General features: G+C 50.1%; 1 protein-coding gene across 3 annotated transcripts; it reads left to right on the forward strand.

The window, feature by feature from the left end:
- Window positions 1-10,131: 10,131 nt before the first annotated feature.
- Window positions 10,132-18,511, forward strand: APOL6 (apolipoprotein L6). Of its 3 annotated transcripts, none has more exons than XM_054718552.1 (6): window positions 10,132-10,188; window positions 11,729-11,891; window positions 12,775-12,892; window positions 15,430-16,223; window positions 16,811-16,922; window positions 18,236-18,511. In XM_054718552.1, the coding sequence occupies exons 3-6, from the start codon at window positions 12,829-12,831 to the stop codon at window positions 18,256-18,258; spliced, it is 993 nt and encodes a 330-aa protein (XP_054574527.1). In that variant the 5' UTR covers window positions 10,132-10,188; window positions 11,729-11,891; window positions 12,775-12,828; the 3' UTR covers window positions 18,259-18,511. The 3 variants fall into 3 exon arrangements, with proteins under 3 accessions (XP_054574527.1, XP_054574529.1, XP_054574528.1); XM_054718554.1 differs by having other exon boundaries at window positions 12,791-12,892; XM_054718553.1 differs by lacking the exon at window positions 11,729-11,891 and having other exon boundaries at window positions 10,140-10,188.
- The last annotated feature ends 308 nt before the right edge of the window (window positions 18,512-18,819 follow it).

The following is an 18,819-nucleotide window of genomic DNA, read 5'->3' on the forward strand; positions in this document are numbered from 1 at the left end:
TCCGAGCTGCATGCAGCCAGGCGAAGCCATGGGGGCAGGGATGCGACCTCTGCTACATTTGGCAAACTGCTCTCCGGGCAGCGCTCTCCAGCCCTAGCTGAGGTTTCGGGAATCCAAGAATACCAGGGTCAGAATGACCCGCAGGCCCCTCTCCATCCCTCGTGATTGCCCTGCCCTGCCCGGCTCACTTGTGCAATGAGGCTGCCAGAGTCCCGGGGCCTTTCAGGGCCGTGAACATGGGAGACCTGGCAGGGGTTATTATAACCGCGCCCTAAAGCACCCTGCTCTGCTGGGCACAGTGGCTGGCGGTGCTGACTCTCCTGCTGCCAGCTGCCTCCGTGGGGCCAGAGGTGCCAGTCTGAAGCTTGGCTGTCTTCCAGGTGAGATCCCAGCCTTCCCTCCCCGCAACTAGGGAGGAGAGAGGGCGCCTGTGCAACTTCGCCCTCGGCCAAATAAAGGGCCTCAGAGAGCAAAGAGCAGCACTCTATGGGAGATGCACTTAAAACTTAGCATCTTCACCATTTTTTAGTGTACAGTTCTTGTTTTCTCTTTTTAAATCCTCACCTGAGGATATTTTCCCTTTGAATTGTTAGAGAAAGTAGAAGAGAGAGGGAAAGACAGAGAAAATTATAGATGGGAGAGAAACACATTGATTGGTTGCCTCCTGCACACGTCCGACCAGGGCCCGGGGTCAGGGAGGAGCCTGTAACCAAGGTACATGCCCTTGATGAGAGTCAAACCCAGAACCATTTGTCTACTGATTCAAGCCGGCTAGGGCAGTGTACAGTTCTTGAAGAAGGAGAAAGAAGAAGAAGAAGAAGAAGAAGAGGAAGAAGAAGAAGGAGGAGGAAGAGGAGGAGGAGGAGGAGGAGGAGGAGGAGGAGGAGGAGGAGGAGAGAAGAAGAAGAAGAAGAAGAAGAAGAAGAGGGAGAAGAAGAAGAAGAAGAAGAAGAAGAAGAAGAAGAAGAAGAAGAAGAAGTCTGAACAATAAAATGGTAATAAATACATATCCATCAACAATTAAATATAAAAACCAAAATAAATGAACAAGGAATCTAATGAACAAAATAAACTGATGAATAAGATAGAATCAGAGGCATGGAAACATGGAACAGATGAACGAATCTCAGAGGGAAGGGGGATGGGGGTGGGAAGAGATTAACCAAAGAACTTATATGCATACATGCATTACCCATGGACATAGACAATAGGGTGGTGAAGGCCTGGAGAGGGGCAGGATCCTGGTGGAGGAGGACAATGAGGGGGGAAAAGAGGGAGACATCTGTAATACTCTCAATGATAAAGATATAATAAAAAATAATAAATAAGGAAATAAGAATTCTCCAAGAGGATGAAGGGGTTAAGAAGTACAAATTGGCATTTACAAAATAGTCAAGGGAAATTAAAGATGGCGGCTGAGTAAGTGGATGCTGCATAAAGTGGACACACTACTAGGATCTCACTGGAATTACAACTAAAACACAGAAAAACTTCCTGAATAACCAAAGGAAGACTCGCTGGAGAGAACCCTGATACCCGAGGACAGAAAGTGGAGATGGCATAGAGACTGGTAGGAGGGGTGGAGGCACAAAAGGGCTGGCCGGGCTCCCACAGACAGCAACTGAAGTTCCACAGAGATAGCTCAGCTGTGGGGGGTTGCCAATGAGAACTCTGGGGTCTAATCCCCAAGCTGAACCCCACAGCAGAGAGCATCAGAACTGAGAAGGGTACCCATATAACATCTGGCTATGAAACACAGCGGGGTTGCTGTCTGCCAGGGAGAGACACCTGGAAATGCAGGCACCCTCTTAAAGGGCCAATGCACAAAATTTCCTGTGCAGCCACTCACCTGGTGCTCTGGAAGAGGGAGGGCAGAGTGGACTGGAGCTGTGTGAGCAGAAGCCAGGGTTGGGGGCTCTGGGATTAGAGATTGAAAGGCAGACATCCCAGTTTCCTGTGCTGAGTCATTACCTCATGCTGCAGAGGTCATCTTTCTCATGCAGACAGTTGCTATCTAGGCAGTTTTGCTTGAGGGGAAGACAGTTGATTCACCCTATTGAAAATACCTTGCCCCTCTGTGTGGAGTTTCTGAAGCCCATTAAGAGGGTGAGAATAACAATTAGCCTCCAGGCAGAAGCAATTGCCCCACCCTGTTGAAGAAACTCTCATCACACCTATGGATGACAGCCTGAGGGCTATTCAAGACTAAATCCAATCAATCTGCAAGCAGAGGTGGTCTCTGGAGGCTTTGAGTCATTGCCTGATCTAATTAGTCAGAAACAGTGTTTGATATTGCCCTGCACTAGAGATAGAGGTGTAGCAGATCTACCTAATACATAGTCACAAACCTGACCAGGCACCCAAAATGAAGAGACAAAGAAACAACCTCCAAATGAAAGAACAAGAGAATTCTCCAGAAGAAGAGATAAATGAAATGGAGATAAGAAATGTATCTGATACTAGTAGCCCTGCGCATGAATCCGTGTGCCAGTAGTTCTCTGTGGGGACTGGCCACTCCATGCCCACTGCCCAGAGGCTCTCCATGGCCTAGAGGCCCATCCACGGCTGGGCACAGAATGCTTGCCTTGTCGCCAGGGTGATGAAGCAAGCATTCCGCATCCCAGCCTGGCCAGAGGCCCATCCACTGCTGGGTGCGGAACACTTGCCTCATCGCTGCGGTGATGAAGCAAGCATTCCTCCAGGCCACTCATGCTGCCCGCTCTCAGTGGCCGCCCCCCTCTCCCCCCCAGGACTGGGGGACTCCGACAGGGCTGAGAGGACTGGGCGCCACCATCTTGTGGCTATGGGCACCACCATCTTTGTGACGGAGTGATGGTTAATTTGCATATTATACTTTTATTAGGTAGGATAGAATTCAGAATTATGATGGTAAAGATGATCAACAGCATGAGAAAAGATATAAACTATAAAAACAGAATGACATAGCACAAATAAAAAACACATTGGAAGGAATACACAGCAGATTAGAGGAAGCTGAGGATCAGATCAGTGAATTAGAAGACAGGGTAGAAAAAAAATCACTCAATCAGAGAACCAAAAAGAAAAAACAAAAAAAAACAGGAGGACAGCTTAAGGGAGCTGTGGGACAACATGAAATGTAACAATATTCGCATAGTAGGTGTGCCAGAAGAGGCAGAAATGGAGAAAGCGATAGAGACCGTGTTTGAAGAAATAATGGCAGAAAACTTCCCTAACCTAGTGAAGGAAAAAGTCACACAAGTTCAGGAGGCACAGAGAGTTCCAAGCAAGAAGAACCCAAACAAGCCCACATAAAAAAAAAATTGAAAGACAAAAACCACAATCACATCAATAGACCAGAAAACTCATTCAACAAAATCCGACACCCATTTTTTATAAAAACTCTCAGCAAAATGGGAATAGAGGGAGCATATCTCAACATGATAAAGGCCATATAGAACAAACATACAGCTAACATCATACTCAATGGGTAAAAACTAAAATCATTTCCCCTAAGAACAGGAACAAACAGGAATGTCCACTTTCACCACTCTTATTCAACATAGTACTGGAACTCCTAGCCACAGCAATCAGACAAGAAGAAGAAATACAAGGCATCCAAATTGGAAAGGAGGAAGTAAAACTCTCATTATGCTCAGATGACATGATATTGTACATAGAATACCCTAAAGACTCCACAAAAAAACTACTAGATTTAATAAATGAATTTGGCAATGTAACAGGATACAAAATCAATACCCAAAAAAATCAATGGCTTTTTTATACACCAATAGTGACTTCTCAGAAAGAGAAACTAAACACACAGCCCATTTATCATTGCAACAAAATAATTAAGATACTTAGGAATAAACTTAACCAAGGAGACAAAAGACCTGTACTCAGAAAACTATAGGATGTCGAAAAAAGAGGTAGAAGAAGATATAAACAAGTGGAAGAATATTCTGTGTTCACAGATTGGTAGGCTCAGCATCATTAAAATGTCCATCCTACCCAAAACAATCTGTAGATTCAATGCAATCCTCATTAAAATACCAACAGCATATTTCACAGATCTAACACAAACACTCCAAAAATTTATATGGAACCAAAGAAGACCCTGAATAGCTGCAGCAATCTTGAGAAAGAAGAACAAAGTTGGAAGAATCACCAGATATCAAGTTATACTACAAAGCCACCATAATCAAAACAGCCTGGTACTGGCATAAGAACAGGCATATAGATCAATGGAATAGAACAGAGAACCCAGAAATCGACCCAAGCTATTATGCTCAACTAATACTTGACATAGGAGGCAAGAGCATACAATGAAGTCAAGACAGTCTCTTCAACAAATGGTGCTGGGAAAATTGGCAGATACATGCAAAAATATGAAATTAGACCACCAACTTACACCATACACAAGAATAAACTCAAAATGGATAAAAGATTTAAATATAAGGTAAGAAACCATAGAAATCCTAGAAGAAACCATAGGCAGCAAAATATCAGACATCTCTTGTAGCAATATGTTTATGGATATATCTCCTAGGGCAGTGGTCGGCAAACTCATTAGTCCACAGAGCCAAATACCAACAGTACAACGATTGAAATTTGTGGGAGACCGTGAGAGGCAATCAGGTAAACAATCCAGTAACCTTGTTTTCCCCGCTTTGCTGGGGCCCTTTGCTTCACATATTTAGGTTTGATACTAAGTAGGCTTGAAGAGAAAGTAGCACTTTTTCCTATTGTCAGCAGATGAGTAGAATAAGAGAGACCTTTCATAGCTTATCAAAAGTCTGTAAATATTTACCGAGAACTTGGCCTCCTGACTTCTCTTAGAGATTAAGAAGAACAGAGAGTACATTCCTCTTTGTTTACCTCCTATTCAGTATTTGTGTATAAAAGGCATTGCGTAGTCAATAAAAGCTGCTGCAGACTTAAGCTGTCAGCCCTCCCGGTAACTACTGTGTCTGTGTTCCTTAATCCTCACCCCCCTTTTCAGGTACCGTTCAACTGCAGTGCCGGCAGGCTCCGGCAGAAATTTCTTTTGAGAGCCAAATTTTTTAAACTTAAACTTCTTCTGACGCCACTTCTTCAAAATAGACTCGCCCAGGCCGTGGTATTTTGTGGAAGAGCCACACTCAAGGGGCCAAAGAGCTGCATGTGGCTCACAAGCCACGGTTTGCCGACCACGGTGCTAGGGCAAAGGAAACTAAGAAAAAAATTAACAAATGGGACAACATCAAAATGAAAAGCTTCTGCACAGCAAAAAAAAACAAACAAACAAAACCATCAACAAAACAAAAAGGGAGCCCACAGTATGGGTGTGGGAAGCCACCCATTGTCTTCACTCTCAGAGAAGCCTAAACAAGGAACCTGGAATGGTGGTGACCCTTGAGCCCTTGGCAAAGGCCAGAGCTGTGCAACCATTGTTTAGTCCAGACAATGGGGGCTTAAGCAATTTCCTGACCAAATAGTCTCAGAGTCAATCTTCCTAATACTTACTGACCTTCAAGATAGTGGGTCTGTTACTGCAATTACCTGCCTGCCTGAGGGCTAGATGTGTGTCCAAAACTGAATAAAAGGTTGGCGAGGCCTGAGCGCCAGTGGAAGTCCTTGCCCTTGCATTGGGCTCCCCGCCTGGCCCCCAATATTTCCAAATTATTATTTCTTGTCTCGTCTAGTTCATTTGTGCGCGGCCCTTCTCCAGATCCCGAACCCTGAACCACGCAGGACGTGGGTCTCACATCGGGAGAACATATGTAGCACTGATACATCTGATAAAGGGTTAATATCCAAAATATATAAGGAACTCATACAACTTAACAAAAGGAAGACAAACAATCCAATTTAAAAAATGGGCAAAGGACCTACATAGACACTTCTCCAAATGGACATACCAATGGCCAATAGACATATGAAAAAATGCTCAAAGTCCAAGCCACAGTGCTCACTGATCATCAGAGAGATGCAAGTTAAAATGACAATGAGGTATCACCTCACACCTGTCAGAATGGCTACATCAACAAATGACAAGTGCTGGCAGGGATGTGGAGAAAAGGGAACCCTAGTGCACTGCTGGTGGGAATGCAGACTTATGCAGCCACTGTGGAAAGCAGTATGGAGTTTCCTCAAAATTTTAAATATGGAACTGCCATTTGACCCAGTGATCTCACTTCTAGGAATATATCCTAAGAAACCCGGAACACACCAATCAGAAAGAATGTATGCACCGCTATGTTCTAGGCAGGGTTATTTACAGTAGCTGAGATCTGGAAACAGCCCAAGTGCCCATCAGTAGATGAGTGGATAGAAAAGCACTTACACCATGGAATTCTACATTACAGTAACATTCCCTTTGAGACCGCATGGAGGGACCTCGAGAGTATCATGCAAAGTGAAATAAGTCAGTCAGAGAAAGACAAGTATCACATGATCGCACTCACATGTGGAATCTAATTAACAAAATAAGCTGATGAACACAGTGGATCCAGAGACACGGAAGCATGGAGCAGAGTGCGGAATCTCAGTGGGAAGGCGGGGTGAGGGGGGAAGGTGGGGGGGAGGTAACCAACTGAAGACCTTGTATACATATATGCCTAACCCATGGCCACAGACAAAAGGGTGCTGAAGGCCTGGGGCAGTGGTGGGGGCGGGCTGAAGAGGGTCAATGGGGGAAAAAGGGGGACATATGTAATACTTTCAACAATAAAGATTTATTAACAAACAAACAAACAAAAAACAAAAGAAAACCCAAAATAGTCCAGGGAATGTAAGGCACAGCATAGGGACTAAGTCAATAACTATGTGTTGGAATTGTTGGGGGGATCACTTTGTAAGTTATACAAATGTCTAACCGCTATGCTGTACACCTGAAACTAATATAATATTGAATGTCAACAGTAATGGAAAATTTTTTAAAAATTTTAATAAGTAAACATTTTTTAAAAGGGAAAAAAGAAGAAGAAGAAGAAGAAGAAGAACCAATAATACGAGAGTAGGGTGAGGGAGAGCGGATATGACCTGTGACTGGGAGGGAACCAGGCAGATGAAGGGACAGGAGCAAACGCCAGAGGCTCACCTATAGCAGAGGGGGTCTAAAAGCGCCCCTGGGTGAAGAAGGTGGCTCGGAATGTGAGGGGACCACCCAGGGGTCCGGGCTGCCTGTCGCTACGTGAGCCAATTAAGCAGAGACGGGGTGGAATCATGTATGAGCATTTGTTCCAGTGATGCCGGCAGGATGGGAGAGCAGCAGGCCATCCGCAAAAATCTGCTCTGCCCCCCATGAGCCAGCCGCTTCCATTGGTTAGACGGACAAAGATTACACGGGAAAGTGGGCACGGGATGATCTTTACAGGTTACAAGTCATGTGGACTGGGGCGGGGGCGCGAGGTGGGAGGAGAAGCGGGGGGCGGGGGGGAAGGTCACAGAGGGCCGGGGCCTCAGGGCACCCTGGGACCAGATTACAGGTAACAGGGGTTGGGGGTTGTAGGAGCAGGTGCCTCTGGGACTAGGTTGGTTCAACCACGTGGTCATAAATCTCTCCATAATGACAGGCAGTTCTGGGGACAGGAGGATGGACTGCATTCCGCTGTTGGCTCCCAGCTCCCAGCCAGGTGAGAATGTGCTTTCTCTAAGCAGAACAGAACCATCATGGTTAACAGAGCATGATTAATGTTTCTTATAATTATAGTTAGTTTCCAGAATTCTATTTCTGCCCCTAACAGGAACAGCGAGGACGAGGGCAGGAGGCTGTGTGGCTGCTCAGGCAGAGAGAGGGGCAGAGATACCACCTCCCCTCTGCCCTGTGCAGTCCCTACACCCACCCGCGCAGCTCCTCAGGGCCTGGGCAAGGCCGGGAGAGGGGCCGAGGGCTGGGGACCTCAGAGAGGTGGGGTGCAGGTGTGGCTGAAACCAGCTGGGAAGGTGGGGCGAAGGAGGCCGTCTAGTGAGACCCCAGAGGGACAGGGCAGGCACCCACACTCAGGCACCATCTGGGGGCACAGCGAACTGTCAAGAAAAGAGAAAAGGCCCTGATAGAATATTTGAACCTGAATTTGCTTAAACATTCACCCCCAGATGATTGCCTTCACCTGACAGAGTGGGTTTTGGATCCCAAAAGGCTGATGTACCTTAAGGCAAGTTAGTTTCTTTTCAGCAGGATGGCGTCCCCCTTCCCCCAGAGGAAGCTTCGGGGCGTTTACAAAATGAAGCAACCCCACATCTGGCTCCAAAATGAAGCAACTGCACCTCTGGCTCCCGGAGTTAGGGCGCTCCTTCCTTTCTGGCGCCCGCTCACACACACAGCGTCCCCCACGGGGCAGATCCGTTTGCTCACCCGCCTCTCCTGGGCTTTTGTTTCTCAAGAGCTGCCGTGGTAAACACCACCCCTAGCCCAGTGGCCGGCCGGGTCCAAGGGCCCAGGACTGAGGGGAAAGATCAGGGAGGCCTGGCTGGCACGGCGGCCCGGCTGGCACACACTCGGAGAGACACCCATCTCCGCGCGGGACTGCACCACGGGCTCATCCCCACGGACGGGTTCTGCCATTGCCCCGCTGTGTGGCCACGGGCAAGCCACCAATCTCTAGAAGCCTCAGTTTCCTCATCTGCGAAGTGGGAGAGTTGGGGACCACCGTCCTATATCTTAAATCATGGGGGCCAGTTGTGTTGTGGAGTTTCCAATTTTGAGGGTGCAGGTCTTAAAATGCTAGGTCTGATCCAATCATTGAATCGATACCCCCTCCCCTGGGAACTGCCCTTTAGGCCACTTCACCACGGACATTCCACTTGCTAAGACCATTCTCTCTCCCTCCGGACTTTCCCAGAACCCGGACCTGCACAGAGAATCCTCCGCCCAGAAAAAGCCCGCCTAGAGTTTAAAAACCTCGGACTCCCCGTCTTTGGGGGCTGGCACTATTTGGGGGCTCAGCCCATCTGGTATCCAGATGACCTAATACATTTATAACCCCTCTCCACTTTGGGGTCGTGCAATCCTCCTTCCCTGACCCTAACAATACATTGTGTAACGTCCCAGCAGCCCTCCCTAGTCAAGCACAGTCAATACTTTCCCAGTGAAACAGAGAATATTTGCATTAAGTGGGGTGGGTGAAAACCATAAACTTTCACCAATTCAGGTCAAATTTCACCACCCAATGAACCAGGAAAGAAGTTCGTTTTCAGAGTATTTTGCATTTCACACTTCAGGTACGGTGGGAGCTTTCCTGTCCTCCCCTCCCACCGTGGGACGGAGCTGTGACAGCAATCATTCCAGCTGCCCCTGTGGGGTGCTCATTCCAGCTGCCCCTGTGGGGTGCTCGTGGCTCCTCACCAGGGCTCTGTGCCACAGGAGCTGTTTTCAGACCCATTTCACAGACGGGGAATCGAGGCCAAGGCGGTTGAGGAACCAGCTCACTTCAGAGTCCTGCACCCTCACACAGCCCTCTGATTGCACGGGCCCCCTCCCCTCCATCTACTAGGCCAGTGGTCGGCAAACTCATTAGTCCACAGAGCCAAATATCAACAGTACGATTGACATTGCTTTTGAGAGCCAATTTTTAAAAAATATATTTTATTGATTTTTTACAGAGAGGAAGGGAAAGGGATAGAGAGCCAGAAACATCAATCAGCTGCCTCCTGCACACCCCCCACTGGGGATGTGCCCGAAACCAAGGTACATGCCCTTGACCGGAATTGAACCCGGGACCTCTCAGTCCGCAGGACAACGCTCTATCCACTGAGCCAAACCGGTTTCGGCTGAGAGCTAAATTTTTTAAACTTAAACTTCTTCTGACGCCACTTCTTCAAAATAGACTCGCCCAGGCCGTGGTATTTTGTGGAAGAGCCACACTCAAGGGGCCAAAGGAGCCGCATGTGGCTCGCGAGCCGCGGTTTGCTGACCACTGTGAAGAAGCAAGAAGGAAAGTGAAAGCAAAAGCCGCTTCTCAGAAAGCCCTGGCTTCCCCGAAGAGGTGCTGAGGACCACTAGCTTTTCTGCGCCAGGAATTTTTAACCCTGACCTTTGCACAATCCTCGCTCTGGCCTGAGCTCGGCAGCTGCAGACAGGTGGCCGGGGGCGGGGCGGGGGCGGCGCTCGCGCCTGTGCCTGGTTAGCAAAACCCGCTGGCCACTGGTCACTGGCCACTTCCCTCGCTGCCCTCGCAGCCTGGACGGACACTCACAGTGCCCTGTGGACCTGGCGGCCCCAGAGAGGTGAGGACGGAGACAGGCTGCAGTGAGAGCGGGTGGGGCGCAGGCAGAGGAGGGAGGCTGCTTGGGGGCCTGAGGGGTCGGCTACAGACAGGAGCTGTGGTCCGTGCTGCTAGGGTTCAAGTCCCTGTCCTGCCAGTTACCAACTTTGTGAGCCTGGGAAGGGTCTGAAGTTGAAATTCATTTTCTCTTTTTTTTTTTTAGTTGAATTTTAGAGAGGAAGGGAGAGAGACAGAATAGAGATAGAGATGATAGAGATAGAGATAGAGATAGAGATAGATAGAGATAGAGATAGAGATAGAGAGAAACATTGATTTGTTGTTCCATTTATTTATGCATTCTTTGGCTGATTCTTGTGTGTGCCTGATTGGGGCTCGAACCCGCAACCTCGGCATATGGACAATGCTCTAATTGAGCCACCCGGCCAGGACTGCAGTTCAAATTCTTTGATAATCCAGGACAGGCGTCTCCCCGTCGCGGGCCATGTGAAGTTTAAAGCAGTGCTCACCAACCGGTGGCCCATGAGGTCCTAAAGGTTGGCGACCGCTGGTTTAAAGGAAAACCTAATTAAGGGTGTGATAGGACCAACCAAGCGGAGTCTCCCCCACCCCCCACCTCGGCCCCCACGGGCGGGGGACCCCAGGGTCCTAAAAGGAGAGGGCCTGGCTCCCAGAATGTGGGAGACCATGGGCGGGCGTTTCCCTGGAAGCTCCCTGCAGGCGAGGTGCAGGGGTGTGGTCTTTGCAGAAGCAGAGAGGCTGGGTGAGTTGTGGAAAGTGCAAAGCCAGCCCCAGGGTCTCCTGGGTTGTAGGTTTCTTTGGGATAGTCGTGGCAAGGAGGGGGCCTGCCCCACGCTGTGTTTTCAGAGTCACCCTCCTTTTCTCAGAGTGGAGGCTGGGGGAGTTGGTTTGCAGGGAGGAACCGTCGGGCGACACGGTGGACTAAAGGCTCCCTAAGCAGGCGCACAAAGACCGTCAGAAATATGAGCCCTCAGACGGGCTGGCGTGGCTCCGTGGTTGAGCATCAATCTATGAGCCGGTTGGATTCCTGGCCAGGGCACATGCCAGGGTTGTGGGCTGGATCCCCAGGGTGGGGCATACAGGAGGCAGCCGGATCAATGATTCGCTTTCATCATGGATGTTTCTATCTCTCTGTCCCTCTCCCTTCCTCTCTGAAATCAATAAAAAATAAATATATTTTAAAAAGAAAAGAAATATGAGCCCTCAAATGAAGTAATATGGCTTATCCAGTCATCAACCCCATTGTCTCCTCTCATATCCAGGGGGTCAGGAGGGAGGGGACCTGTTCGGACCCAAGAGCTCCCTGCTGTCCCCTCTGCCCTTCGCCCGCCCGGTGGGACTAACATGAGAAGTGGGGGTGTCACAGGTGCTGGCGGAGAAGGGCTCCAGGGCAGTTTCACGTCCTGGACGGGGTCATCCTCTTGTGGGGCCGCCCTGAGCATTGCAGGGTGTTCAGCAGCATCAGATGCCAGTAGCACCCCCACCTCCCACCAATGACCACAGACATTACCAATATCCCCTAGGGAGAAACTCACCTCTGACTGAGATCAACTGGAGTCACGCTGGGCTCTGCCACTTACCAACTGTGTGACATCGGTCTCCTTGTGCCTCAGTTTCCTCATCTGTAAAACGGGAATAATATTACCATCAATTTCACGGCGTCAGAGAGGATTAAAGGTGCCTACAGTAAGTATGCGCATGTCTGGCTTATATTATAGGCCATGGGCACCCCGGAGCCAAATCCCCCCAACCCGGCTTTATAAACTAGAGAGGAGAAAACCTTTTTTTTTTCTTTCTTGAAAGAAATCTTGGATGCATTCATTCTACCTCAAAGACTATCCCAAAGAAATAACCAAACATGTGACCAACATTTCTATAAGGATCAAAAGTTATTTATAAAAGAAAAACTGAAACTGCAAACAACCCAGAGATTCCACAGCAGGGGAGCAATTAAATGCGGAACGATACCTCCACGGGGTGAAACGCCACACAGCCTCTGAACCGTCTGAAACGCTTTAGTAACATGAGGAGCCACTAGAATATAATGTTAAGTGACAACAATTCATGCAAAACTTGCAGGAGCAGCAGGAGTCTAGATTGTTTTTGCTTGTCGAATAAACGGCTGGCAGTGTTTATTTCTGGGCAGTGAGAGTACAGATGAATCAGATTGTTTCTAAAATGTCTATTGTAAATCGGCACTCATCGAAATGATTAGAGGAAAACGGGCTATAAGGGTTTTTGTAATGTCAAAATAGGTAAAGGAGGATTTGTTTTCTAAGATTTTTAGAAGTCGAACAGGAGGAGGAGAGGGGGAAAGAGGGAGGTCATGAGAGAGGGGGCTTATCTAGAAGGTGCAATTTCTCCACAAGCCCCAGGAGCGAGTGCCAAGGACGAGGGGCGGTGGGGGGGGGGGGAGGCGGAGATGGGGAGGAGGGCGGAGATGAGAGCCCGCGTGTTCCTTTCCTGAGGGAGTGAGGGAGGGAGTTTCCTTGAAATCACAGAACTGGTGAGAGACGGAGGCGGGCTGTGATCCACTTGACCACACTGACTATACTAATGCCAAGGTCAGCTTTTTCCTCCCGCAGCGTAACACACATCAGCCAGACGCCCTGTCCCTGTGAGGATGGAAAAGAGCGGAGAGACCGCTTCCAACGTGGCGACATCAGAGACAGCTCCCATCTTCCAAGGTAAGCTCCCCCTCCCAGCCGCTGGCCTTGGAGGGAAAAGCAGAGTCCAGTGACGTCTTTGTAAGAGAAGGATGGCGAGCAGAATGGCCCAGAACACGTGAGCATAGAAAGTTACACAAAAACCTGCAGTCACGCCGAAGCCGGTTTGGCTCAGTGGATGGAGCGTCGGTCTGCGGACTGGAGGGTCCCAGGTTCGATTCCGGTCAAGGGCATGTACATTGGTTGCGGGCACATCCCCGGGTGGGGGGTGTGCAGGAGGCAGCTGGTCGATGTCTCTCTCTCCTCGATGTTTCTAGCTCTCTATCCCTCTTCCTTCCTCTCTGTGAAAAATCAATAAAAAATATATTAAAAAAAAAAAACCTGCAGTCACACACACACCCTTCACTGGACTCCAACACGCGTCCTTGGTTCTGTCCTTCGCCAGCGGCCGTCTCCTCGCGGCCTGGCTGCACTGGGGGTGCCCTCCAGTGCTCAGCCTTGGGCCATTCTTGGCTTCTACAACTCTCTCCCCAGGGTTCACACGCAATTTTAAAAATATTATATTTTTTATTGATTTCAGAGATGAAGGGAGAGAGAAAGAGAGAGGGATAGAAACATCAGTGATAAGAGAGAATCATCGACCAGCTGCCTCCTGCATGCCCCCTATGGGGCTTGAGCCTGCAACCGGGCATGCGCCTTGACCGGGAATCAAACCACAACCTCCTGGTTCGTAGGTGGGCGCTCCACCATCGAGCCACACTCAGGTGGGGGGGCGTGGGGGGGGGCTTTAACTCCTTTCCACACTGTTGGCTCCCTCATCTGCTCGCCCAGCCAGAACAAGACTCACCTATCGGCACCAGCATCACTTGGATGTCTAATCAGGTATCTCAAACTCAATCCACCCCAACCTGAACTCAATGCCCCGCCCAGAAAACCGTTCCCCATCTCAGTAGATGGGATCTTCCCTGTAACAGTCCTTCAGGCCCCAAACCCGACTCACGCTGAGGTCACCCTTGACTCTGCTCTTGCACATCCCACATCCACTGACAAATCCTGTGGATCCCTTCAAATCCGTCATTTTTATCATTTCCAGCAACCTGGTTCAAGCAGCTGCCGCCTCTTGCGCTGACCATTGCAATAACTTCCTAAGGGGTCAGCCTGTTTCCTCTCTTGCAAATCTAGTCTATTTTCCAGCCCAAGCGCTCGTTTTCACACCTACCTTAAATCAGGGCCGCTGCCAGACCACGTGGTGCCTTAGGGCTGATTAGAAAAAGCCTATGCACAAGTGGATACAGCTCTGTGAACCCATAGCTCTACAAATGGATGAACACCTTGTGCAATCAATCAATCAACCAATCAATCAAAGTGCCCCTCTCTCCTGACAGACAAGCACCTCCCCCGATCCCTGGCCCCCAGGTCTCAGCATCTAGCAAGTAGATTCTGGGAGGGGTTTCAGACCCCACCTGTGTGCTTAGACGGGGCCTTTTGCAGCTCTCATGATCTTATTATGTCCTTGGGACTATGACTGGTACAAAAGGCCTTATAAATTGTTGCCATACCCTGTAGATGATCTTTTAATCATTAAATCAATCCTATATAATAAAAGCCTAATATGCTGAGTGTCTGGTCGTCTGGTGACTAGTCGACTGTCCAACCAATTAAAATGTAATCTATAATAATAAAAGCATGCATAATATGCTAATTAGACTGGGCAGCCGAACGACCTTCCAGATGTCATTCTGGACATCCTTCTGGACAAAGCCACTGCAATGGAGGCTGAGGCAGAGGTGGTTAGGGGCAATCAGGCAGGCAGGAGAGTGGTTAGGGGTGATCAGGCAGGCATGCAGAGTGGTTAGGGGTGATGAGGGAGGCAGGCAGGCAAGCAGTTAGGAGCCAGCAGTCCTGGATTGTGAGAGGGTGCAGGGGGACCCCCCACCACCACCAGTGCACTAATTTCATGCACTGGGCCTCTAGTTTGTTCATAATAGCCAATGGCTGGAAACTATCTAAACATCTATATATATATATATAAAAAAGGCTAATATGCAAAGTGTCCCCCCGGGAGTTTGACAGGGAGACCGGGAGTTCAATCACATGCTATGACATGCGCTGACCACCAGGGTGTGCTTGGAATGAAGGAAGGGTGTGCTTGGAATGAAGGCAAGGGTGTGCTTGGAATGAAGGAAGGCCCCAGCCGGCAGCCAAAAGGCTCCAACTGGCCCTGATCGCCCGCTAGGCCTACGGACCCTACCCGTGAATGAATTTTATGCACCAGGCCTCTAGTATCAATTGATAAAAGAATAAACAACCTAAACATATCCACTGACAGAAGAATAGATAAGCAAATTGTCGATTATTTATATAGTGAAATACTGCATACTAATCATTTTTTAAAACTGCTGTTACCTGAAACATTGATATGAAGTTCAAAAATAGGCAAACTAATTAGTGGTTACAGAAGCCAGAATAGTGGTTCCCTCTGGGGTGGGGTGAGTGCTGCCTGGGGGTAGCCACAGGAAACCTGTTCCACATCTTGGACGATGATGACATTCCTCCAGGTGAAGATGTGGAGCCACACGATAGCAATCTGTCCCCGGAAGAAAGAATATTTTTGAAAGAGTTTCCCATGATGAAAGCGGAACTAGAAATGGCCATCAGAAAGCACCGTGCCCTCGCAGACGAGATCGACCAAACCCACAAAAACCTCACCCAGAGAAGCCTGGTGACCAACTCGCTCGCTGTGGTCTCTGGAACCATGAGCATCCTGGGGTTGGCCCTCGCTCCGGTCACAGCCGGAGGAAGCCTGATGCTTTCTGCCGCTGGTCAAGGTTTGGGGGCAGTAGCTGGGGTGACCAGCCTGGCCAACAGCGTTTTGGAATACCGTCACAATAAACAGGCCCAAGCTCAGGTCCGCAGCGAATTGTCTGCCCCTGACCAAAAGGTCAAGGAGGCCGTGAGCCATATCGTGGAGGTCGGAAAGACTGTCAGTTACTGTGGGAAAACCATCGAAGGCATCAGGAAGAACATGAGGGCCTTAGAGGTAGCCAGGGCCCACCCGCGCCTGGCTGCGGCCGCAGAGCGTCTCCTCCTCACTGGCCAAGCCTCGGCCCGCACGACCAGGCAGGTGCAGAGGGCCTTTAGAGGCACCCCGCTGGCGCTGGGGAGTAAGGCGTTCTTGCGGAACGGCGCCTTGGCTGGCCTCTTCCTCGGCATGGACGTGAGCAGCCTCGTGAAGGACTGGAAGCAGCTGCAGCAGGGAGCCAGGACCGAGCTGGCGGACTCGCTGAGGGCCCAGGCGGAGGAGCTGGAGAGACAGCTGGCAGATCTCACCCAGCTCTATGAGAACCTGCAGGTGAGGCTGGAGGGAGGGGAGAGGGACTAGGGCTCATGGGCACCCGGGCTTAGGGGAGGGTGTGGCTGCCCCTCGGACGAGGGCTCCTGGAGATGATGGTGCCCAGCCTGGACAGGCCCGGCCGTGCCTCTGTGTCTCCCTTGATGGCCCTCCAGGTCCCTGGCCTGGGAAGAGGGCCTTCCCAGTTGTACAGAAGAGGACACTGAGCCACAGGGGGTGCTGGGGATGGAAATGTGTCCCCCTAATATCCATAGGCGGGAGGTCCAGTGAGACTATTTGGAGATGCCGCTTTGGGGAGGGGTTGGGGCTGAATGAGGTCATGGCGTGGGGCCATGATCCCTGACCAGAGACCCCGCTGGCCCGCACCTTGGTCTGGGCCTCGCAGCCTCCAGAACGATGAGCAATTACGCGTGGTTTTCTGTCACGGTGGGCCTGGCTGGCTGGGACAGGGAGCTGCGGTGACCTGCCCATCTCCCCCAGGTGGAGCGGGTCAGGATGAAGCTGGGAGCCGGACTTCAGGGCTGGCCCGGCTCTGCCTGCCTCTGCCCCAGAGCACTCCTGAGATGGGCGGTTTTGTTTCTTTACAGAAACTCTCGCAGGAAAAAAGCCTTGGGGGCTCACCTTCCGAGGAAGAGGAAGCCGGGGCGACTCTGCCTCAGCCCCGAGCCAAGCAAGAGGAGGCAGGACCCCGGGCCACAGGTGAGGTGGGGGCGGGCTCAGCCAGCGGCTCTGAGTGGGATCAAAGGGGCTGGGCGGGGCGGGGGGGGGGGGGCGCAGGGTGGCAGAGAAAACGCCTGGGGACTGGCCTGCGGATTCCTTCCTGTGCTCTGTGGGTCCCGGGCACTGTCAGCTGGCGAGTGTCGTGAAGGTGAACCTGTCCTCTCTCCTCCATTGCCACACGCATCTTCATTGCCCCTTGTTCCTTCAGGGAGGGGGGAGGAGTGGGGGTGCTAACTCGGTGGCTCCCTGGGTCCCCACGCACTCTCTCCCAGTCGGCCCACGTTCCTGTTTCCCGCTGGGCTCTCTATGGAGTGCTGACGGTAAGACTGTAGGGTCCCTGATGGGAAAGGCGTCACCGGAAAATACAAAGGCCTTTCGAAGGGAGAGGGAAGCTATTGTTTATGGGAGACCAGGAAGGATAGCTCTTGAGGAATCATGTATTCAGGCAGAAGCCCGAATAATATTCTGATTAGGAGACAAGAGGCCAGGGGTATTGATGAGACAGGGAGGGAGAACAATTAGGAGAGAAGGACCCGGGCACCACGTGAGTTTTGGACTTGGAAACAAAAGAGTGACCAATTAGGAGAGCACAGGGTCAGAACATGGGGAAGGGGCCCAATTAGAAAGGGTCAGGGTCAAACCAAGAACTACAGTATTCATAAACTGGAGACGAAGGACACAAGACAGATTACAGATTTTACATTTTTGGATGTAGAATTTTTTCCCATTAGAGAGAGAGCGAGAAAGAGAGATCAGGTTTTTCCCATTTGGGGGACCCCCCTGCCCAGATGGAGTTTGTATATGCTTCCAATAAATTTCCACATTTTTTTAAATTAAAGAAGCCTTTTTGTCCACAAGTTTATTCTTCAAACTTTGTCAGACAAGGACCCACGAGAAGTCTGTACCCCGAAACCCACGTTTCAAAGGCATTTCCATTGGTGCCGATGACATCACATCGGGAAGCTAATTCTGGATAATGTCACTTAATTCTCAGTCCAGTGGTCCTCTGTCCAGTGGTCGCCCGTCCAGTAGTCACAGTGACTGCTGTCTGGTGATCGCCGCAAGCAGTTTTTTCCGCACAAGATTGCCTGGGCCCAGGGCCGAGGCCCCTTTAACACTCCAAAGAGCGGAGGCACGTTGCACGCAGGCAGTCCTCGGGGATGGCAGCTCCAGCCCCATTTTCGAGGGGCTCCGTTTATAGGATCCTTCACAAGGGTTTGCAGGGTGGTTCCTTCTTCATCACTCACCGGCCGTTTTTCTCTCTTCCTCTCTTTCTCCCCCACCCCCTGCAGCAATCGCAGCCATCGCCGGATAGGATCCTCCTTTGTCTGCACACAAAAGGACTGGAACCTGCTCGACCAGATTCCATTGGGAGTTCGGGGCCTCCTTCGGACGGGACTTAAGAACTGTGGGCACCTTCCTGCCTTCCCCCGCTCACCTGCCTTAAACATACGCTTGTGTGGTGCTCTCTTGAAAGTAGTGCATTGACATTAAATACACTTTTTAAAATTCCAGAATGTAAAAACAAACAAATAAATAAGGGGCGGGTGCTAACCTGCTTGCTGGCTTTCTGTGGTTGTCATTAGACTGCCTGCTGGGGACCCTCCCTCAGGCTGTGTTAGAACATAGATTTTTTTTTTTCTTCCTGCAACCACCTGCATTTTCTTCCTTGTTCTCAGTGCTCTCCTTTGCCTGCAGATCTATTACTTCTCCTTGTGCTGTTTTCACTTAGCAATATTTCCTACTCTTCAGCGTCCCACCTGGCTCTTATAAGCACTGTCGTTCCAGGTTGTGAAATGTTCTCTTGACGGTACGTGCAGTCTTTTCATTAGACACGTATCAGTCATCACTCCATCAAAACCAACTCAGACTGGCC

Source organism: Eptesicus fuscus, chromosome 7 (assembly GCF_027574615.1).
Source record: "Eptesicus fuscus isolate TK198812 chromosome 7, DD_ASM_mEF_20220401, whole genome shotgun sequence".
NCBI lineage: Eukaryota > Metazoa > Chordata > Mammalia > Chiroptera > Vespertilionidae > Eptesicus > Eptesicus fuscus.

Bases quoted from the DNA above. Each gene is read 5' to 3' on its own strand.
- APOL6 (XM_054718552.1), top strand. From the start codon at position 12,829: ATGGAAAAGAGCGGAGAGACCGCTTCCAACGTGGCGACATCAGAGACA. The intron at 12,893-15,429 runs GTAAGCTCCCCC...ACATTCCTCCAG, and splicing joins GACAGCTCCCATCTTCCAAG to GTGAAGATGTGGAGCCACAC. The intron at 16,923-18,235 runs GTGAGGTGGGGG...CACCCCCTGCAG, and splicing joins GGCAGGACCCCGGGCCACAG to CAATCGCAGCCATCGCCGGA.